The 22,872-nt window shown below is 49.7% G+C and overlaps 1 protein-coding gene across 1 annotated transcript in view; it reads left to right on the forward strand.

The window, feature by feature from the left end:
• The window catches only part of ZBTB40 (zinc finger and BTB domain containing 40), a 47,587-nt gene that overhangs the window by 10,928 nt on the left and 13,787 nt on the right, over positions 1 to 22,872 (forward strand). Inside the window, exons 5-11 of the mRNA XM_080358628.1 lie at positions 7,054 to 7,249; positions 7,770 to 7,912; positions 14,109 to 14,301; positions 18,112 to 18,248; positions 18,673 to 18,862; positions 20,125 to 20,258; positions 21,207 to 21,375. Of these exons, the coding sequence (XP_080214754.1) occupies positions 7,054 to 7,249; positions 7,770 to 7,912; positions 14,109 to 14,301; positions 18,112 to 18,248; positions 18,673 to 18,862; positions 20,125 to 20,258; positions 21,207 to 21,375 (1,162 nt within the window). The remainder of the gene's footprint in view (positions 1 to 7,053; positions 7,250 to 7,769; positions 7,913 to 14,108; positions 14,302 to 18,111; positions 18,249 to 18,672; positions 18,863 to 20,124; positions 20,259 to 21,206; positions 21,376 to 22,872) is intronic.

A 22,872-nucleotide genomic window follows, 5' to 3' on the forward strand; every position in this document is an offset into this window, starting at 1 on the left:
CGTGGGGAATGCGATGGGTTCACGGCTGCTGCCCCGCGGTGCTTTAAAAGCCGTCGTTGCTGCAAAATAGTGCTCGAGTTCCCGTTGGAGGGGAAATCGGAGTCTGGTGCATGGTCAGTGCTGAAGGATACCCTGAACAACAGTAGCCAGATCCCAGCTGTTGTAGCAGCTCAAAGCTGCTGCAGAAACAGCAGGTGACATTTGTGTGGGTGCAGGAGGATGCGGAGCTTGGAGGTGATTGCAGCAGGTCTGGGTGGCATCGTGCTGGCTGCAAACTGCTGCGTGACCGCAGGGCCGGCGAAAAAAGAGTGAGGATGGGGCTGTGCTTGCTCCCCTCACCCCGGCTGTTTCTGCTGCTTGAACTGCCCTGTGTACCTTTTCTGTACGTGGAAAAATGAGAATGTGACTGTTTTATTGCCGTCTCCTCGGTGGCTCTGTAGTTTGCTGACCTTTGGAAGCTGAGAAATGCTGTTCCATAGGTCGGGACTGCGATGTTTCTAGGTTCCCATGTGCCTGCTGGCTGGGTTCGAGTCACTCGGTCCCTCCAGTACCACTGTGGCCATGGGACATGGCACATTTTGGCCATGATGGCACTGTATGACAGCAGAGAGGAGAATTTTCTTGAGCCAGGGAGTGCAGGTTTCTGTTGAGCCTGTAAATGTTTCCGGAGGAAAGCCCGTGTTCCCTTAGCTACTGACCCTGCTGATGGTGTTGAATGTTACATCTCTGGGGCTTTGGGAGGGAGATGTGGCTGCTTATTGTTCGCAGTAGCAAGCCCAAACCTGGCCGGGCTGACAATCGTCTGTGAGTTCATTACTCTCAGCATGACTGCGCGCCTGAGAAGGATTAGATGTTTGTAAGTTTGTTCGTTGTCCTTATCGGAAAAATACGTCAGGTTTAAGGTTTCACCTGTTGTGCACCTTGGCATTGGAGCAGAGCTGGGGAGGGTGTTGTGTGATGAGGATGGGCGCTGCCAGGAGGGGTTTGACCGCTCCACGCGCCTGTGCTGGCACAAGCACCTGAGCACCCCGCCTTCCCTTGTCCTCTTGTGCTGCCTGCACGGGCGGAGCAGCACCTGCAAAGCGTCCAGGCAGGCGTGCTGCCTCGCATCTGCTCTGCTTAACAGCCCCATTTTCTGTTGCTTTGCAGTAATTGTTTCATGTTTCTTCAGCACCTCCAAGACCCAGCAGGTGAGGTTTGCAGACCTGTGTCTGGCCCTTTATGCTCCCAAATGAGCTGCTGCAGCAGGAGCCAAGGGAGAGCTTGTGGAGCTCAGAGTCGGTTTGGGTGTCTGACTGCAAAACGGCAGCTGGACAATTTTTCTGCAGCTATAAATAAACGTTGAATAAATGAGAAATAGATTTTCTTTAAGCCTTCGCGAAAAATCACTTCTCAGCTGTGACAAGCATGAAAAGTGTCAGCGCCAGGACAGTGGGGGACAGACCAGTGCCTCTCGTGAGTGGGCTTGGCCAGATCTGTGCCCCTCTGAGCTCCCCATGGGGCAAGTGGGACCTGTGTGCACCAGCACCCAACTTGGCTCTGTTTCCAGCAGGTGCAGTGGCTTTTTCTCACAAGGGCCCAGTGTGTTCTTCAGGGGAAACACAGCAGTGTGTTTTTAAAGTCAGGCTTAAAGTGCAAGTTCAGCTCCGAAGAGCCCAGCTTGGGATGTCTAATTAAGGCTGAGGTTGTGCCAGTGGTAGATGTCAATAGATTTATTTTTTTATTTTTTTTCCCCTGTCTCCCTCTGCTTTTTGTATCATATCATTTTGCCAGTTATTTGCTTGAAGTCTCTGAGGTGCCTTGGGGCAAGTGATGGTGGGTCTGGAAGCGGGTGAGATGCTGTTTCTCTGCACTGAGCAGCCTTGCTTGGTGCTTCTGCTCAGGAGCCTTTGCTGGTGGTTTATTGGCAAGCGGTCATCTGTTTGGGACAGCAAAGCCTGGGCAGTGTGGGGGTTTTTTGGGTGTTTAGGGGGTTTTGTAAACCTGCCTGTCGACACTGAGGCTGTCCTGGTGTTTGGGCTCCTCTAGTTTTGCTGGTATTTTGCCTTGGACGTAGCCCCTGTATTTCTGTTCCTTTGCTCATGTGCTCGTCCCTGCACAGGTGCCTTGTTCCCCATGGTGCTCCTGCTCGCTTCCCAATGCTGTTGCTGCTTTATGTCCTGCTACCTCCAGTGGAGACTTGTTAGGTCGTGGGGTTTTTCACAGAATCCCAGAATGTCAGAGGTTGGAAGGGACCTGGAAAGCCCATCCAGTGCAATCCCCACATGGAGCAGGAACACCCAGATGAGGTTACACAGGAAGGTGTCCAGGCGGGTTGGAATGTCTGCACAGAAGGAGACTCCACAACCCCCCTGGGCAGCCTGGGCCAGGCTCTGCCACCCTCACCCCAAACAAGTTTCTTCTTAAATTTAAGTGGAACCTCCTGTGTTCCAGTTTGCACCCATTGCCCCTTGTCCTGTCCCTGGTTGTCACCAGCAGAGCCTGGCTGCATCCTCCTGACACTGCCCCTTTCCATATTGATCCCCAGGAATGAGTCCCCCCTCAGTCTCCTCTTGTCCAGCTCCAGAGCCCCAGCTCCCTCAGCCTTTCCTCACACGGGAGATGCTCCACTCCCTGCAGCATCTTGGTGGCTGCGCTGGACTCTCTGCAGCAGTTCCCTGTCCTGCTGGAACTGAGGGGCCACAACTGGACACAAGAGTCCAGGTGTGGTCTCCCCAGGGCAGAGCAGAGGGGCAGGAGAACCTCTCTGACCTACTGACCACCTCAAGGAGATCTGCGGTTCAGGGCTTGCTTTGGAGAGAATTGTTGCTTCTCTCTAAGTTTGATGTTATGTTCTGCTCCCTGGGCTGAAAAATGTGGCCGCGTTGCTTTTCTGTCTAGGGAGATGTGATTTTTGAGGTTGTTTTTGTTTTAGAGTCTCTCTGTGTATCTCACATAAACTATTCCTATCTAATTTGGTTCTGGCCTGGATGAAACCAGCTTGGAAATGAGAACAAGACTGAAATTGCAGTAATTTGGGGAAGCGTAGAAGAGCTTTGCTGGTGTCAAGTCTTATCTTCCTGTGCTCTCTTAGAGAAACTCAATTCAAATTATTGCACAGCTCATTTGTTCCCTCTACTACTGGGTTCAGATGAAGTGGGGGAGTGTTGATTCTCACACGTAGAATAAATGTCACTGTGCTTGTGGATCATTTCCATTGCCTATGGGCCTGTCCAATTATTGTCGTCCTTCGTTTGCAGCTGCAGGGATTTTTGGATGCGACAGAAGAAAGAAGTTTCCCATTATTTTCTGCATCCTGATTAGGACTGGTAGATGGTGAGGGGTTTATTTCAAAGTAACAGAGCTGGAGAACTTTTTTCCCTTCACTCTGGTGTATTTGTGTGGAAGTTTGGGCTGAGTTTTTTTTTGCATTGTGTGGTCCAAGCAGGGGTCAGCGTTCCCATGGAGCTTTCCCAGTGCTGGGGTTTCCTTCTTCAGTCACGTACAAATGCAGGGTTGAAATAAAAGCACTTTGGATATCTGAATGAGGACAGGGAACTTATTTTTCTCTGATTATTGTATGTGTAGTGACAGCTGACAGACCTCGTGACGCAGTCGTAGCCTCTGAGCTGCTCTGTGCTCCAGTTGTGCAGAGCGAGTCCCAGTGCTCTCCATCCCACTGACCCTCTGGGCAGCATCTCTGGCCATGCAGGTTTCCAATGGCTTTTTTATGTTTCTTTCACCTTATGCACATCAAGAACCCATCGGTATAAGAACCCAAAGCAGCTTGTGTTCACAGAGGACTGATGATTATGTCGCTGTGGTGCTGAGTTCCCTGTGGTCAGGGTCTCTGCAGCTCTCCTTGGGGAATGGAGGTGGCGTTGAGGTGCAGGCACAGGATTTACCACCCTTAGGGGTGAGTCTGGTGACTGAATGTCCCTGGGCTTGCAAGGGGTGGTCTGAGGGGACCTAACTGCTTCTGTCACCTTCCACAGTTTGCTTTCCAGCCTGTGTCTTGCAGATTCCTCCCACCCTCCTTTGGGTGCCTGCATTCGCTCTAAAGCCCATGCTTGAGGGAGATCACTCAGTAATCATAGAATCATTTTGGTTGGAAGAGACCCTTAAGATTGAGTCCAACTATAACCTAAATCTAGCACTAAACCATGTCCCCAAGAACCTCATCTAATATGTCTTCCAAAGACCTCCAGGGCTGGTGACTCCACTGCTGCCCTGGGCAGCCTGTTCCGATGTCTCACAACCCTTTCCATGACGAAATGTTTCATAATGTCCAATCTGAACCTCCCCTGGCGCAACTTGAGGCCGTTTCCTCTGCTCCTGGTGCTTGTTCCTGGGGAGCAGAGCCCGACCCCCCTGGCTCCAAGCTCCTTTCAGGCAGTTCAGAGATCAGAAGGTCTCCCCTCAGCTCCTGTTCTCCAGCTGAACCCCCCAGGTCCCTCAGCCACTCCCATCACACTCGTGCTCCAGATCCCGCACAGTCTCGGGCCATTGCGCTCCCTGGTAGAAGGTACATCACTTGCTCGCTTGGTCAAGGTCCTGTCTGCGTCCCAGCCGTGCCTCAGCATGGCACACCAGTTGTCTTCAGCCCAGCCCAAGGTCGTTCCCTGCAGGGCCAACCACCAGCTGCTCTTCCCGCATCCCTGTTCCCACCCAGAAAAACCTCACGTCATGATAGTGTTGGAGTTGGAGTGGGAGGTGGAAGTCCCAGAGGCACTGTCTTCCTTTGGGTGTTGTGGGGTGGTGTGGGGGTTGTGGGGTGGTGTGAGGAGGTCGGTCAGTGCCAGGCTGGCAGGACACAGAGCTCAGTCCACTCTTGCTGTGCAGGTTGTGGCTCTGCTTGAGCAGCCTCGTGCATCTTCCTGGCCAAAGCCGCAGGGGACATTGGAGGGAGTGGAAGACAAGGAGCAGCGGAGCAGAGTGAGAGGTCCTGCAGTGGGACAAAGGGGCACAGCGGTGTAGGAGTTGATTATGTTAGGAAATACATCTGGAAAAACATGGAAGATGTGGAGATGCTATGGAGATAGGAGGTGTACCTCCTGCAGCATTTCCTGCATATGTTCCTGTTCAGAGCTTCCCTCGGGGCATCCATGGATGTGGGAAGGTTTTGCATGAACTTTGGGGGCTCTTGTGTGGTGTCAGACCAGAGTGGTGCTGAGCTACTGAGTGAGGAGGGTTGACAGAACTGACACCCTCCGCTGGGACCCAACTTCTCACTGGACATGGAACCTATTTGGTGGCACAGCTCAAGCTTCAGCCAGATCTCGGTGAGCAGGATTCCCTACTCAGAGAGCCCGTGTCTTCCTCCAGCCTGGAACCTGGGGCTGTGCTAGTCTGTGCTGATTTGTGCCAATTGGGCCATGCAGGGTTTTCCAAGTGTCCCAGGTAGTGAAAACCTAATGGATCAATCATCACACGGGCACATTATGACCAAGTGGAAGCTGGGATTCCAGCTAATATCAGTATTTCTCATTTCTTTCCAGGATCTTTGGGAACTGTTAGAGTTTGAAAGTAAGTCTAGACTGTGCTGTGTGCTCCTTCAAAACGATGCTAAAATGCTGTTGTTCCCACTGAGCAACGTGTTCAAGGAAAGGCCTTTCAGAAAGAGACTATAAATAGCAGAGCCTTTTGGTTTCTGAAAACTCATTTCCATTAACCAAACCCATGCATTGACAAGGGATGTTACCTGGCGCTCTGGGTAGCAATGCTGTGCTGATTTTAATTTAAAAAAGTAAAAATTAAAAAATATTGTGACACTGCAAGTTACTTTTAATCTGTATTAGTAAAGAGATGTATTTGGCAGGGTGCTGAGCACCTTTGGGATGGCGAGAGCCAAGAGGATCGTTTTGATCTGGAAGGGGCCAGGTGTGGCAAACCTTGAGAACAAACATGATCTGGTAATCAAGTCTCATTACAAATTAATGTTTGCATTAAAAAAATACCTTTAAGCTTGTTCTTTGGCACGTCTGCAGCAGCTTCTTTCTTCCTTTGTAACAGAGCCCTTCATGTCCCCATCTCTCTGTTTGGCAGGAAAAATGCCGTTAGCGGGTGAGAGCTGGGACTCCTGCAGCTTCCCCTCTGTGGATACTCTTTGCAATAGGTCATCGCACTGTCACGCTGCCCTAATATATGAGCGTTTACACCTGCTAGGAAAAGCCAGTCCAGCATCCCCCTGGTGCGGCCCCAAGCAGTTGCATTCAGTCTTTTTATCATAGAAATAAAAATGACAATGACAGCGGAAAATGGCCGCTCTCTCTGGAGCTGGGCTAAGCTCCCCACTTCAAAGGTACTTTTATAGCATCCCTGGAGTCTCTAATAAAGGACGCCTGCTCTGAAAGGCTGGCATCGCTCCTGGAGAGCTGGGACTGTGTGTCTTTAGGGGCAATATTTACAGCGTTAAAGGGCTCCGGGGAAATGGGAGCAAGAGTTACAGCTTATTTCTTTTCCTTTTATTTCCATAACTTGCCTCTGGTTGCTGTTTGGGGTCACTGGAGTGGATTTTGGAGCCCTGGGCACGATTGCCGGGTGTGCTGAGAGCCCACAATGCTCACGTGCCTTCTCTCCAAATCTTTCTTTAGCAGATATGACTCCGTTATGACTTGAGAATGGGGATTCCTGAAAGTTCTGCTTAAAATGCTCTCTGCCTTCTGTGCAAGCGAGCTCCTTGTTCTGCACTGAAATCTGGTATCCCCTGCCCTGGCCTTGGGCTTCCAAAGTAACCGTATTTAAACCACATTTTATTAGGTCTCTTAGATTTATTAGCATTTGACTGTTAGGGGAAGAAATGACGAGATGTTTGGTGCTGGAACCAGCTGCAGTTTGTGGGACTTGCTGTAAAGATAAGGGCTGGCAGGAAGGTTTTCTGCCCTCCTTCCCAGGGCTGGTGCCACAGACCGCAGCTTAGTTCAGTGATGTGTGTCTATGTGGTGGGTTGTTTTGGTTTTTGGTTTTATTTTGGTCCTCTGAACAAATCCCTGGCATTGTGCTCTTTGTATGGTTTGTGTAGGGCAGTTCACTCTGTTATTAAAACCTCTCCCGCGTTTCCCCGCTCTGTTGTAGGCTCTGGCCGCCTGTCTGGCAGAGGGAGGGGACCAGCCGGTGTTCCAGAAGCTGCTGAGCAAAGTGCAAGATGCTCACACCCTGAGTGCTCAGACCCTCCTGTCTTTACTGAAGCTGTTTCAAGACACAAACCCCAAGCTGCGAGCGGCTTTGCTGGAGAGGGAAGGGGGTGGCGGAGAAGACCTGCAGCAAACAGGTAGAGAATTGGGTGCAGCCTGTGGCAAAGCGAACAGGTAACCTTAAAGCAGATCTATATAAACCCTGTGACCTTACACAGGTGCAGGAGGTTTATCACATGCCGGCCAAGATCCTGGAGCGTTTCCATCCCGCAGCAGCGGGGATGGGGCGCAGGGCTCTCCCCGTCGCTGCCGGCGGCGCTGGATCGGTGGCTGTGCGGCCAGCGTGGTCAGAGCACGGCTGAGCCTCAGGATTGAAAGCTCCTGTCTTACTTGAGTCTGACACAAAGCAGTGGCCTTGCAAACCTGGTGTTAACCTCCAGCTTGCTTTATGGCTTTGCTCTGTTAGATAAATGAGACGTTTTCCTTTCATAGAGTTTAAAGAGAATAGTAAAGTGGTTTTCCTCCACTGCTTGTGCTTGGGATGAGCTTTGCTATTCACTTAGATCTTTCACAGACTCTCACTCGCTTCAGGAGCCTGTCAGTTCCTTCAGACTGACTTGTTTCTTCTCTTGTGTTTCTGAATCCTTTTCCCCCCAGAGAGCGCAGACAAGGGAGAGACGCTGACCGCTCGCTTGCTGGGTCGCAGGGGGGAGCTGATCCAGAGCGTGACACAGCTGAGCCCCATCGTAGAGTTCCTGGAGGCGGCAGAGGAGGGATTCCTGACCGCCTCAGAGAAACGGGTAAAAAAAACGTGAAATAAGGAAACCTCTGTGGGCGAGGGGGGGGGTGTGTGTGTCTGCAAGGTGCTGTCTTACCGCGTGGTTTGCCGAGTAACGTGCTGGCCTCAGCTGGCAAACTCATCTCCCCTTCGCACAGCACGGGCTGCACGTCTGTGTCGTCTCAGGTCCGTCTGCGCTGAACTGTGGGAACAGAGAAGGCTGAGCTGTGGAGGGACCTCCAGAGGGGCTGAACGCTGCCTGTCTCACTGCCCTGCAAGGGGAGCTGGGGCACAGGAGGTGCCTGGTGCTCCTTGGGGCCCTGGAAGTGCCTTTTTGTGAGCCTGTAAAAGGCTCTGTACTGGAGTTTGGTGTCAGCAGAACCTCTAAAACCTCTGTGCTGCCTGTCTGCCAGTTGTGCTCTTGTGTACATTGACTTAGTTTCAGCTGACTCTCCCAGCTTTAACTCTTTAATTCTTACCATGCAGTTTCCTGCAAGAATAGCACATCTGCTGACTTTTTTGGATGTATTTAGTGCAGCGGTTTGGCAAGGAGGACTGTTACTTTCCTGTAAGCAACTGTATTATGCGTGCTGATTTGCAGAAGCCATAATGGACCCAATATCACATATAAACTGCTTTTTTCTGTGTTTTGGAGGAAGCTGGCTATATCCTACCTGTGCAGCTCTAACTTGCAGAGTGCCCCACCATGCTGCATCCAGTACACAACTCACAGACCTCCTGTCCTAGTTTGTCACATCTGTCACACGATGCAGGGTTCTAGCAAGTGGAAAGCACTGTTGTGCTTGCTCACATGAACGCTGTCTGCTTTCTGTCCGAGTGAGCCTGACCAAAGCTGAGACATGGCTGAGGACCTCTGCCCACTTTAAGCCCCTCAATAACCTGTTGCTCACTTGCATGTGTTCCTGGACCAAGTGTCTGTTGTGGAGCACCCCTGGGTGTGGGTGCAGCTCGGTACCAGAGAAGGTGCTGCCAGCAGAGGCATCTCCCTTGTCCTTTTGGGCTGGGGGGTGACTGGCAGCTGGTGAATTTTCCCCTCTGAAAGCAGCACGGCAGAGCCTGGAATGGGGGCGTGAGAGGAGAGCGGGAGGTGTGAATGCAGCAGAGGACTCAGCATCTCCCGGAGATATTGCGTCTGTCAGCAGAGCCCGTGCGGGTGCCTGGAGCTGAGCCTGTGGCTGGGAAAGCTGCATCAGCAGTGGGGAGATTAGGATTTTTTGTATATGCCTGTTCATGTTGCAGTGTCGCCTTTCTTTTGAAGGCTTCACCTTTTCCCTGCACTCTCCTTTCGTCTTCATGAAATGAGGTAGTTAAAATGCAGCCATTTTTAATCTCCTCACTGGAAAAAACAAACAAACAAACAACAATAAATGAAAACCCAGACCGTTCTGGCACTGTAATTCTGCTCCTTGGGCACAGGATACAGCCTATAATTGCATCATTGTATACTATGGGACTCCTGCCTCATTTGGTGAAGGGGTGGTGTTATTCAGTGTCTTTTTATCCTCTTCAGTCACTTTACGCTGTTTGCTGCAGAGCCTCCAAACCTTGCTCCGAATACAAAATCCTTCTCCTCTCTATGACATCCCTTTGTGCTCTTTAGCTCACAGGTTCCCAGCAAATAACAAACGTATTTGGGGAGCTCTCCGGTGAGTGCATCATGTTGTCCCTGTCGTGACACAGGAAAATAAGGCAGAAATTACCAAGTGTAAACTGACCTCGGGGGCTTCCCTTATTTTTCATACTTTTTTTTTTTTTTTTTTTTTTTAAACAAAAAAACCTGTTTTATTTCCCCTCAGGCAAGTGGAAAAGTACTTAATTATTTCAGAAGTTAAATTGATTTAAATGGTGGGCCTGTGGCGTATGTGCCGTTGGGGTCTCTGGTGTCAGGTGCAGTACTGGGAAAACAAACGTGGAATTAGCAGCCACCTCTGAAGGTCTCATCTTACCCGATTCATCCAGCGTTGCACTGGAGCTCTGGGCTGGCAGGGGTAGGATCTGGTTCTCCAAGGGCTCATAAAGGTGAGGTTTCTCTCTTTCTTCCTGCAGTCACTGCCTCATTAGCTACACATTTATTCAGCAAGACAAGCTGTTGTGAAGCCTCTTTGTAAATACCTGTTTTTCTGAGAAACTTTTTTACCTAGCATATCTATTTTTTGAGGGCTTAGCTTCATGGCTTTATTAGTGTTTTTGTAATGTGGGGAGATAAGGATTTGAATGATAGCTTGGATACAGATTCTCACTTAAGAGAAATAAACTTGGATGCAAAGGAAGAGCAGGTAACTGCATGTGCTTGGTGTCCCATGGCTTAGGTCATCCCGGAGTTCAGAGCAACCCGTCCACGGTACAGCCCTGAGTGTGGAGCATCAGAGTAGCTGGTAGAAACAAAATCCCAGAATGGTAGGAGTTAGAAGGGGCCTTTGGAGATCCCCTGGTCCAACCCACCTGCTGAAGCAGGGTCGTGTCCAGGCGGGTTTGAATGTCTCAGAGCAGGAGACTCCACACCCGCTCTGGGCAGCCTGGGCCAGGCTCTGGCACCTCCCAGCAAACAAGTTTCTGCTCATGTCCAGATGGAGCCTCCTGTGCTTCAGTCTGTGCCCGTTGCCCCTCACCCTGGCGCTGGGCACCACTGAACAGAGTCTGGTCCATCCTCTGACACCCACCCTGAGATATTGATCCATTGATCAGATCCCTCTCAGCTTCTCTTCTCCAGCTCAACAGCCCCAGCTCTCTCAGTGTCTCCTCATCACAAAGATGCTCCAGAGCCCTCAACATCTTTGTAGCTCTCGCTGGACTCTCTCCAGTAATTCCTTGTCCTTCTGAAACTGGGGAGCCCCGATCTGGCCCCAGTTGTGCAGATGGGGCCTCCCCAGGGCAGAGCAGAGGGGGAGGAACAACCTCCCTGACCTGCTGCTCACACTGTTCCTCACACACCTCAGGTCCCATTGGCCTCTTGGCCACACGGGCACATTGGTGACTCACAGTCACCCTGTTGTCCCCCAGAAGTCCCAGGTCCTTCTCTGCAGAGCTGCTTTCAGCAGGTCCCCCAACCTGTGCTGGTGCCGGGGGTTGTTCCTGCCCAGGTGCAGGACCCTGCACTTGCCTTGTTGAACTTCATCAGGTTCTTCTCGCCCAGTCCAGCCTGGCCAGGTGTCTGGGCGGCAGCGCAGCCCCTGGTGTATCATAGAATCAGTTTGGTTGGAAAAGACCCTTAAGATCATAGAGTCCAACCATAGCCTAACTCTAGCACTAAATCGTGTCCTTAAGAGCTTCGTCTATATGTCTTTTAAACACCACCGGGGATGGTGACTCCACCATTGCTCTGGGCAGCCTGTTCCAATGCTTCACAACCCTTTCCATGAAAAAATGTTTCCTAATTTCCAATCTGAACCTTCCCTGGTGCAACTTGAGTGTTTGTATCAACCCTTCCTCCCAGTTTGGTATCATCAGCAAACTCGTTGAGGGTGCTCTCAGTCCTTTCCCCCTGTCCAAGCTCTCTTCTAGAGGACTTGGGCATTTTGAGCTCTGTGCTTTCCCTCCCCTCTGGCTCCAGTGCCTACACAACTCAATGTTCAAACCAAACTGCTCCAGAGCCAGGACAGATGTGAATGACAACTCCAGTGAGGTTACCAGCTGTTGCAGCAGCAATCCTAGCTGGACGCACCAGGGGATGGAAAAGTCCGGTTGCAAGCAGGACATGGGTGTGTTTTCTGACTATCTCACCTGGTTCTTGTCAAAAAGAGCCCAAAATGTCAGGACTGTGCCTGCCACTGCCAGAGCCATCACTTCTGTACCTGTCAACACCTGCCTGGGAGCAGCAGTAGGTTACAGCACGACTCCCCAAAAGATGCTGCTTTTGTACCCTTTTTTGTGTTCTCTTTTAAGATAACTTCAGACTGAGAGATCCGAAGTCAACTCAGTGTGAATTAGATGGGAAGATGTGTCAACAGGTTCACTAACAGAGTTTTGGCTATAAAAGGACAGATTTTTAGAAATGAGAGAAACTAATTAATGAGATCAACTGCTCGTAAGAGCATAGGAGGAGCTGTTGGATTAGTCTCTTTTATGTTAAAGGTAGGAGAACTGTCTGAAGTTTGCATCCTCTGTGAGAGGTTACAGACCTGCATGAATTAATAACTTGAGGAAGAGCATTAGAACCTGCAAGGAAAGGCTGAAATGTCCGACAGGCAACGAAATGTTCTTTGGAGGTATGAAGAGAGTCTTGAGGTACATCAGGCTGCTGGACGTCACAACCTGTATTGAGACAAGCAACAAACATTTGTCTGATGAACTAAAGAAAAATGAGATGACCCTCAAACTCATGACTGAGCCTGGGGACAAATCCAGGACAGACATGGACACAGAAACATCCTGCGACTGCGCTGAAATCTCAGTTCTGAGGGAACCCTCGGCAGGCTGGAGGAGCCGATAGTGGCTGTGAGGGTGACAGTGATGTGTGTTGCTGTATTTTCCAAGTTGAAAGTGGTTCCTATAATTGGTGACCAGGACAGAAGGGGGAGAGGGAGCAGGGAGGTAGGCAGCCCCCTCTGGGTGCACAGGAACGTGTGTTGGGACGGGCTGGAGGACACATGTACCTCAAGCACTGCATGTGAGTGAAAAAATGGGATAAAATGCAGCAGTGGATGTTCAAGTAAATTGTTTCTGCCTGACCTGGAATCTTTATTTGATGAGATAAAAATGGGTTTTTCTGCCTCAATTTAGACTTCAGCAAAGCATTTGAATTTCATGTGAGGAAATTGTTAAACTAGATGAAGTGGTGGTATTAAAATGGGTTGTATCTTATTGGAGATAACTACAGATTGTGCTGAAGGCAGGACTGACAGCTTGGAGCAAGGTTACTGGTGGGATTCTTGGCACTTAATATTAACACTAATGTTATTGACACAAAAATATCAAAGCATGCTTAGTAAAACTTGTTGATGAGCGAAGCCGGGAGCTTTTGTCCACACAGAGGAGGATCTGCAAGAGGGAGAAGAATTTCATGGCTGGAGAACTAAGCGTTGAGAACTGGATGATGTGATGGTGCAAAGTGAAGGACGTGCATGTAGATGAAATAACGAGAACGAAGAATTAAGACCTCATCTGAAATTTATGAGTGCAGTTCCAGTCTTGTTCAGAAAAGGTGGATTTGTATTGAAGCGGAGACAGATCTGCAGCTGTAGGATCAGGGGAGTGGAAAAGCTGTTCTACAAGAGGAGCTGCCTTATTTTGATGAGTGAAAAGAAGACTGAGAGGGAACATGATTGTGCCGTTATAAAGAAATTGGAGAGGAAGGATGAGGTAAACACCTCAGAGAGTTTCGAGGAGCTTTTTAAGCTAGAAGATAATGTTGGCACATGAACAAATGGGTATACACTGGCCATGAATAAATTTAAGCTGAAAATTAGAAGAATCAACAGGGGAATGAGACTGTGGAAGAGCTTTCCAACTGGGGGAAAGGGAGCAAAAATGTAACTAGTTTTAGGACACATCTTAATAATTTTATTAATGGGACTCTGCCTATGACATCAGGGAACTGGGCGGGTGACCTGCAGAGTTTCTGCCCGTTCTGCATTTCAAATGCTCAGCACAATGTTTGCAGAGGGTACATCAACCTGTATCTGTCAACTGGCTTCCCTTGTATGAGCCTTGTAGGTGTTAACCCAGCGTACTAGAGATTTTCCAAGCTGTAGTGGTTGCATCTCACATAAGAGAAGCCTCTTGTGGCCTTGTCATAGAAATAGTCATTCAATTAATAGGATGCTTATTTAAATAATGATTTTTTTTTTTCCTCTCCATCCTTGTTTTTTGATGACAAGCAGAAAAATCGGGCAGACAAGGGAAAAGAGACTGTCAATTTACAAAGTATTTGCTAAAATATTAAATGACATATTGTTTTACATCCTGTCTTTTTTGTTGTTGTTGTTCCCTTTGAAAAGGTGTTTTTGCTTGTTAGCCATTTCCATGAGCTAGACTTGTTGGAAGAACCCACCGGGGCAGTTTTCAAGGTGACACGTGTCAAATGTACCTGGGATATGTTTAGATGTTCCTGTAGCACCCTGATCATCTAATTAGTTGGAGCAGTGAACATGGATTTATTGCAGTAGTGTGCACTGTGATACTCTTAGTGTTTCTCTATCTCTGTTCAACTCCAGGAGTGTGTAGGAAGCTCTCACAACCAGGTTCTTGCTTCGTCACAGGTGGTTCTGGATTGCTGTGAAGGAGGCTCTCAGAGGGAAGCTGTGGACAATCTGCTCAGGAAAGTGGATGAAGGGAAAACCCTGAAAGCAGAAAGTTTGCTCAAACTTCTGGGGGCTGTGAAAGCATCATTCCCTGGTCTGCACCTTCTGCTAGACAATTTGATGACAACAGCAAACGTCTCTGATGGCAAAGGTATGGGTATGCCAAACTTCAGACACCTGGGGATGCGTTTCATGGAATTGCCAGGAGGTTTGGATGTGTCTGGACTTCCGTGTGCTCTTATAATCTAACTTATGTATAAGGCAATGGGATGGCCATTTTACACAGACAAAAATGGTCTGGGAGCACTGGGACAGGAGGACTGTGCCAGCAGGAAGGCCCCTGCTTTGCAATGAGATGAGCAAGGTTGGGCTCCTTCCTTGGGTTTGACACTGGTGGGGTAGAAACTGGGATGTCATATCTGGAAAACAGGAAACTGTTCCCTCCAGTGCCAAGTTACTTTTGGTTTTGAGTCTCTTAAAAGCAGCAGCATGTGCCTCCACAATAAATAGAAGCATTTTCACATAATAAACACTCCAGGGTTGAAGACATGTTTAACAGCTCTGGTCTATAGGTGACTTAAGTTGTGGTTCTTACTGGCTTTAAAAGCAAATACCTAAAACTTCCCCAAAGTTGTAGATGTCTTGACATTAAATACAGACAGTGTCTGACCTGGCTGCTGTCTTTGTGATTCCCTTGTCGTTGAGGGATTGTAGGAAAATTTAGTCGGGCTGTGCTCTTCTTCTAAACCCAGCCGGTGTCTCTGCACATCATGGTCATGTACTTGTGGTCTCCAATGTGGACCAGAGTGCTGATGGGAGTCTCACACTTAGTGTCCCCATTTGATGTCCTTATCTTGGACAGCTAGTGCCCTCCTCCTTTGTGTTTTGGTGGGGTGGTATTGTTTGTTACCTGCCTGTGGTGGTTCAGGGGCTCATGAACCCTCATTTTCTGATGTTGGGACAGCCTTCTGAGTTTGGGTGGGCTTAGGCAAACCCCTGAGCAGTTCAGATGGAGGAGAAAATCTCACCAGCTCTGAAATCACTTAAAAATTAAGAACTAAATTAACATGCAGTGAAATGTAAATGAGTATTTAATAGAAAGCAAAACTGTGCTCATAATGCTGATAATTTCCTCTCTAACAAACATTCCCGACAGGCAGTTTGCTTTGTCGTTTGTTAAGCACGATTGCTTTCTTGAAACACCAGGCTCCCAACATGGTTAATTATCTAGTGGTAATACCCATTCCAAGGAGGAGCATTCCTTAATTACACAGAGCTGAATCTCCTCAAATTGCAGCTTGAACTAATAGAAGCACAAATATTTCTTGTGGTGGAAATGAAGAGGGAGGGAATGATTTGAGCCACTGGTGGCTTTGAAGTCCTGCGAGTGGAAGGGAAGGTGTCTTGCTGCAGGGCACGCTCTGGTTGTGGAGCCCACCTTGGTACGGCAGCAGAACTGAGAGTGTGTTCATGATAAATCAAATTTGTGTAATAAGATCAGAAACGTTCTGTTGGGAGTAGGGGGAAAATATTCTTATTTGTAAACCACCTGTCACGGAGGCACCTGAGGTTCGTTTATAAGGGACAACAGGGTCCAAAACAACTTTTATTAAACCGGTGAGAAGCAGGGTTTTAGCACTCCAAAAGTGACTTAAATACAGGTTCAGATATCAGTTGAGGAAAATTATTAAGGGGCAGCAACTAATACAACAGATGGTCCACAGAGTGCACGCACGTGGCTGCACCAAAACAATGCCGGAGCCGGCCCTGATTCCGGGAAGAGTCCACACCTGCCTGATACGGTGTGGGGTTATTGTAAAGGGATACACGGACTTGTATTGAGTATGGAAAGTGTACACTCGCGATTCTGCGAGGGGAAATTTATAATACACTCGCAATCCTGTGAGGAGAAATACACGTACAAATGTGCACGGAATATTACACTTGCTTATTTGGAAGCACAGGAGGAAAAATACACCCACGATTATGCGAGGATTAATTTTACACGTGCTCATATTGAGCACGGAAAGTTACACGTGCAAATGTGCACGGAAAGTATAAATACATGTGCAAATGTGCATGGAAAGTATAAATACACTCGCAATCCTGCGAGGGTTATTTCACTCACCCCCGTGGCGGCGAGGCGAGCGGGGTCTCCATCCCGGGGGCTCTCGGCGGCAGCATCTCGCTCATGCTCCGAGAGACCCGCGACAATGGCCGGAGCCTTGGCGAGAGTCCCGTTGTTATAGGCTGATCAGATCTGACTGTGGGCATTCCAGAAGCTTCTCTGCACCCCCACCCTGGCTGTGGGTGCCCCTGAAGCCTCCAAACACCCCCACACTGGCTGCGGGCGCCCAGCGGCTCCCTGGGCCTCGGCGCTCCCTTCTCCCTTCTCCCAACGGCCCTGGCCAGGGGCTCTGGGGCCAAAGGAAAGAAGCTGTCGGCCTCAAGCAGCAGAGAGAGGGAAATGTGTCTGCTCCTTCCATGATGAAGGAGGGAGGGGGAGACAGGGGGGTTTGCATCCTGCCACACCACCCCCTGATCCATGCGGGGCACATCCACGTCACACCTAAACCCGATGGAGCTCAGGTGCTTAATGATGTTCCCTCAGCTTCACCAGGGAGTCGACTCATCTCTAAGAAGTCTTTAACCAGGGAGGTTTTCAAATTAGCTCAAAGTCTTCCATTGGTTAATCCCACAGGCTGCCAGTGCCTCCTCACTGCCCCCGAGAGCTTCCTCTCCTTACCCGGCACTGCATGTCTGCTGGGTCCCAGGGACTGTATTTTCTTGTTGCCAAGCTGTGTATATTGAGCTGCTTTTCTCCCAAGTAATGCTGTGTGAATAATAGATCGTTCTGTTTGGTACTGAACCAAAACGATTAAAAGACCTAAGCATACAAACAAAAAACACACGCAGGCGGCTTGGATGAACTACTGGTTTTTGGTTTGGTTTCTCCTACAAAATATAACTATGCATCTTCTCTAATTTAGTAACTCCAGCAGTGAAAGAAATCCTTTTTTAGATTAATCTATTTGGAAATTTCCAGTTTTATTTATGAGCTAATCTGGCGACAAATACAATCATATATTGCTTTTGGTACAAGGTGTATTTTGCCCAAGTGTCTTTGTTATCCTGAATAAACACCGTTCCTCTTTCTTGAATTAGTCCATTGTGTCCTCATGCTGGGGTGTCTTTAAAGGGTTGTTGGGTTAATCTGGACTCACCGTTTCTCAGAGGGCAAACCTCAGCAGACCCAGCTTGGAATTAGATATGGGAGGAGGAAGGAATGAGGTACAAGTTGCCTTTTTTTGGTATAAAGGAGAGAAGAGGGTGTTATTGCTGCTTTGCAACCACAAGTCTGGTTTGTGTTCCTGTAACATTTTCACCAAGGACAGCTCAGCCTGCTGGGTTCTTGATTACCTTGGGCCATCTGGGTGTTTGTAAAGTGTTAGTATGTTTGATAGTCATACACCACTGAGATGGAGCGTGTTGCAGAGCTCCTTGGTGGAGTGGGTCAAAGACTCTCACTCTTTCAATGAAACTACAATTAAGAGTCAGTCATGGAGTCCCCTTGATTCCAGGGCAACAGAAGAGGCTGATAAACATCTCGAGGTGTTGTCTTCACAGACAGGGCCACATGTTTACATGCTGAACATGGCTGAAAACTGAGACTTTCTTTTGGGCTCAGACCAGGACTGGGACTTGGAAGATGTTTGGGGGCCAGGGATCTCTTTCTGTGGGCATGTCTGGGCAGAAAGCATTCTGTGTTGTCTTTGATTTGGAGAAGCTTCCCTTTGTCTTGTTCATCCTCTGCTTGCAGGTGAATCCGGGTGTCTTGAGCCCAGGGCTGTGTTAGTGACCCAGGGACATCTGCCTGCCCTGGTGGTTTCGGTTCCCTGGTGAGCAATCTGGGGAGGTGCTGCAAGCTGAGCTGTTCTTATTTTCATTCCCTTGCATTCAGCCAAATGTAACCCAGAGGATTATGGAACCAAACTATTGAGACGATACCGAGAAAACTTGGTGGAGCTGCTGACAGACACACAGACGCTGCTGCAGGGCATCTCTGCTGCACAGAGCCTGGCTCCTGCTGAGAGAGAGGTGAGCAGAATCCTGTGTGTGCAAGCAAGTACTGAGCTTTATTCCCCATTTGGGATCTCTGTCGAGTCCCGAGGACTCGATTTACTCCATCATGCCTTGGTTTGGGGCAGGTCTCCAGCAGGACTTGGTTTAATGATGTCACTCCTATAGCAGGAGTGAAGCAGGTAACATATGAAGCTGAAGGCTGGCGAGTAGGAGTGGCTGATTTGGGCACTGAGGAGAGATGTTCAGCTTTGGAGTGAGTCGAGGTGTCTGACGTGTTTGAGTGAAGCACTGGGCTGCCAGGTGGTCACCCCTTGAGTTGCAGCCGTGAGCCAGGTCTGCAGGACTGGAGCAGGAGAATGCTGGGGCTGGGGTGAGCCATGGGCATGGCCAAACATGGAGGTGGATCCCTCATTAGCACCTTGCTGTGTGTCGTTCCAAGGCAATGGAGCAGGTTATGAAGCGTGAGGCCGGCGGTTTCGCCTCACTGGTGTCGGCGGCGCTGGAGGAGCGGTCTCTGCCGGTCTCGGCCGTTTGGCAGCTGCTGCTGGCTGTGCGGGAGCCTGCGCCACTGAACCTGCTCATGGAGGAGATCCGCAAACAACCCGGAGCAGAGTTATTCTTCCAAGCTGGTAATGTCCTTGGTATCCCTTACGCCCTCCCTTGAGCTTCTCTTGCTGCTGGGGGGAGTTGCTTTCTGACTGCTCACCCTCTCCCTGACCAGGAACCTCTTCTCTTCCAGTGGGTCTCAGCACCCGTGTCCTTGGTGAAACAGTCAATTGGTTGGAATTGCACTTTCTGCAAGTGTGGCTGCTTTGCTTGTGGCTCTGTGTTTTTTAATGAACAAGCTGCTTGAGATCTGACCAGCATCATGCGCTAAAAACCAGCTGGAGGCTCATCAGACTGACAGCACAGGGGAGTCTGTGTGTGTCCTCCATGGAGCCTCGGCCTCTGCCTTTGAGTTTTCCTACTTGAAAACCTAAACTGTGCTTTTCCCCCAATGCTGTTGCCAAAGTGACAGAGTCATAGTTTGGGTTGAAGGGACCTTCAAAGGTCATCCAGTCCCCCCCTGCCATGAGCAGGGACATCTTCACCAGCTCAGGTTGCTCAGAGCCCTGTCCAGCCTGGCCTGGGATGTCTCCAGGGATGGTTCATCCACCACCTCTCTGGGTACCTGGGCCAGGCTCTCACCACCCTCAGGGGCAAAGATTTCTTATATCTGGTCTGAATCTCCCCTCTTTTAGTGTAAAACCATTCCATGCCAGTGTGAGGAGTGCTGAGGTTGGTGGTGGTGAGGCTGTGCAGAGCCTGGCTCTGCTGGCCCTGTGGACACAGAGCCTGGGTCACCTGCCCGTGTGGCACCAGCCTGCCTGCAGCAGATGTGCGACAGCTGTCCCTGTCCAAACTCCTCCACCCCATGCCTGCTCAGCCCTGAGAAACAGCGCTTGTGGTGTGTGATGTATCCAGCTGCCTTTTATGTGGCTGTCCATGGATGGGGCAAATTGTGCTTAGAAACTCCTGTTTCTCCACAAAGGTTGGAACGGGATGTCTGTAATTGGGGAGGGAAGAAATTCTGAGTTTTGGAAGAATCATGCCAACATTTTGAGGTTGTCAGCGCCTCTTTCAGCAATGTGCTTTGGAAAACCTCATCTTCTCACCCAAAGTTGGAGAGGTAGTGAGAAGTGAGGTCTGCTGGGGTTTTGTGCTGGATGTCAGTGCTGCGGTGAGTGTAACCAAAGCATTTTGCCACTTTTCGCTGTTTCCTGAGCCCTGAAGAAGTCACTCCTGCTGTTAACAGCTCAGCTTCAGGAGCGGACTGGACAGAGCTAATGCCTTCGGGTTCTCCTTGGGTTTTGTGTTTTTAAGTACCTTTACTTTTCATTTTCCTCTTCAGTGGCCAGCAGTGAGAGCACAGCCATTGAGATCATCCTGCGGCACAGCAAGCTGGTCTCGGAGGCCATCCAGCAGAGCACGGACAGGGAGGGCCTGGCCCCGGGGCAGGCAGGACTCGCAGCGGCCGTGCAGGAGGTACGAGGGGACGCTCTCGGAGCCGCGTGGTTCGGGGCTCACGGGGTGGACAGGGCTGAGCGTGCTCTGAAATTAAGGGAAGCCTTCCAAAGTTGTAGGTGCCCCTCTGCTGAAGAGACGGTGTGTTCAGTGTTTTATATAAATTCTGCAGGAGTTTTTAGGTAGAATAAATTACCAGTGAGATTCTCAGTGAAAAGAAGGTATTCAAACAAAGAAAAACTGTTTCAGCTCTGCAAGGGTGCTGAAGTTCTAGAGAAAGCAGAGCTGCCAGGGGATGGGTTTCCATTTGTTTGGCTGTTCCAGGACATATGAAAATGAAACACCCCTAGAAAATGCACTGAGGATGCTGTGACTGGGTTGTGTCCCTGAGTGCCTTGTCTGTTTTGCTCTTGACAAAGAAAATGGGCTGTGTTAGTAACGTGCTGGCCTTTTCCACCAAGCAGTCTGTGGTTGCTTGTTTCTGCTCTAGTTGGCTGCTGTTGGAGATCTGGAAGGTGAGGTGCGGGTGGGCACGCACAGATCCTCACCTTGGTTCTCCTTGCGGTGACTGGCTGAAGTGGGTTTGGGTTTGGAAGGGAGAGAAATGGCCCACGAGAGTTGTGTATGATACACAGGTTTGAGTTAGGTAAGCTCGTAATGCTGTAAGGCATGGAGGAACTGCTTTTTCCATGGAAAGGTGGTTTTAAATGAGCTAATACCAAACCAGGAAGTCTGGGAATTTAATTTGTTGTGACTTTTATTTAATCCTGAAATTCTCTCAGCTCATGCCCATACATCAGTGGAGAGGCAAAGACCTGTATGGAAAGGGATTTATTTTCTGGTTTCTCAGAACAGCTTCCCAGCAGTAGAGATGAAACAAAGCAGACGTGCCCTCACTCCCAGACCATCCCGACCTTTTACAGCCCAAAATCTCTGTCATGCGATGTTTCCTTCTTCTTAATTCTCCAGCTCCTGAGTATTTCAGCTCAGAAGGAAAGTTCAGAGGCCTCCTTGAAAGCGGCTCTGAGTACAGCCCAGGAGAAGTCTGTCCCAGCCATCAAGATCTGTCAGCTGCTGTGCAACGTCCACGAGTCCTTCCCAGACCTGCAGCCAGTGATGCAGGAGTTGGGGCACATGGGTAAGAAAAGCAGAAGCTTTTGTCCTTCGGAGTCTTTTACACATGGTTGTGGGAGTCCTGGGTGGTTTGAGTGGCTGTCCTGGTGTCCTGAGGTCATTCCATGGAACGATCCCCTGGCCAAATGCTGGGCTTGTATTTGCAGGAGGATTGACAGGGGTGAGCTCTGGATCCCAGCCCTGGAACGGGCATTTCTCCTGCTGGTAAAACACACCAGCTTAAAGGTTTGTACGTTGCGAGGGTTGTGGAGACAGTAACTGACCCCAGACTGGTGTTCCTTAACTGCATTTGAGTTTCTCCATCCCAACCCTTGCACTGGAGGCATTTAAGCGATTTACAGAATCTCAGAATGTCAGAGGTGGAAGGGACCTGGAAAGCTCATCCAGTGCAATCCCCCCATGGAGCAGGAACACCCAGATAAGGTTACACAGGAAGGTGTCCAGGCGGGTTGGAATGTCTGCACAGAAGGAGACTTCACAACCCCCCTGGGCAGCCTGGGCCAGGCTCTGCCCCCCTCACCGTGAAGAAGTTTCTTCTCAAATTTAAGTGGAACCTCTTGTGTTCCACTTTGAACCCATTACCCCTTGTCCTACTATTGTTTGTCACCGAGAAGAGCCTGGCTCCATCCTCCTGACACTGCCCCTTTCCATATTGATCCCCATGAATGAGTCCCTCCTCAGTGTCCTCTTGTCCAGCTCCAGAGCCCCAGCTCCCTCAGCCTTTCCTCACACGGGAGATGCTCCACTCCCTGCAGCATCTTGGTGGCTGCGCTGGACTCTCTCCAGCAGTTCCCTGTCCTGCTGGAACTGAGGGGCCACAGCTGGACATAAGATTCCAGGTGTGGTCTCCCCAGGGCAGAGCAGAGGGGCAGGAGAACCTCTCTGACCTACTGACCACCCCCTTCTAACCCACCCCAGGTCCCATTGGCTTCCTGGCCACAAGGGCCCAGTGCTGGCTCATGGTCACCCTGCTGTCCCCGGGACCCCCAGGTCCCTTTCCCTACGCTGCTCTCTAACAGGTCATTTCCCAACTTATGCTGGAACTTGGGGTAAATTTAGTTATATAATTTGTGTCTATATTAGGCTGTTTTTCAGAATTTTAATCCTTAACCAGTGGGGTTTCTTTGGCTCTTCCCGTACTGTTGGACCTGTATGAACTTGGATTTGTATTACAATCCCTTAACTTTGTGTATGTGCGGATACTGCACAGGCTGGTTGTGAAAAGGTCAGATTAGAGTGCACTGGTGTGGTGCATAGATCACCACGATGGTGTGTTTTGTAGTCCCAGACTAGTTTGTGAGTTTGTTTTCTCACTGTGCTTTGGTCTTGCTGTGGATACCCCTCACAGAGCAGATGATCCCCTGGGAGGGTCCCACAGCAGCAGGGGGATGTTACACACTGTACTAGTTTGGGAAAGGTATGAACAAAGCATATGCAGATTGCAATTTGGTAAACTCCAGAAGCAAATGCATAGCAATAACCATGTGTGAGACCCTGCCCT

The sequence above is a fragment of the Nesoenas mayeri genome (assembly GCF_963082525.1).
Source record: "Nesoenas mayeri genome assembly, chromosome: 24".
NCBI classification, from domain to species: domain Eukaryota; kingdom Metazoa; phylum Chordata; class Aves; order Columbiformes; family Columbidae; genus Nesoenas; species Nesoenas mayeri.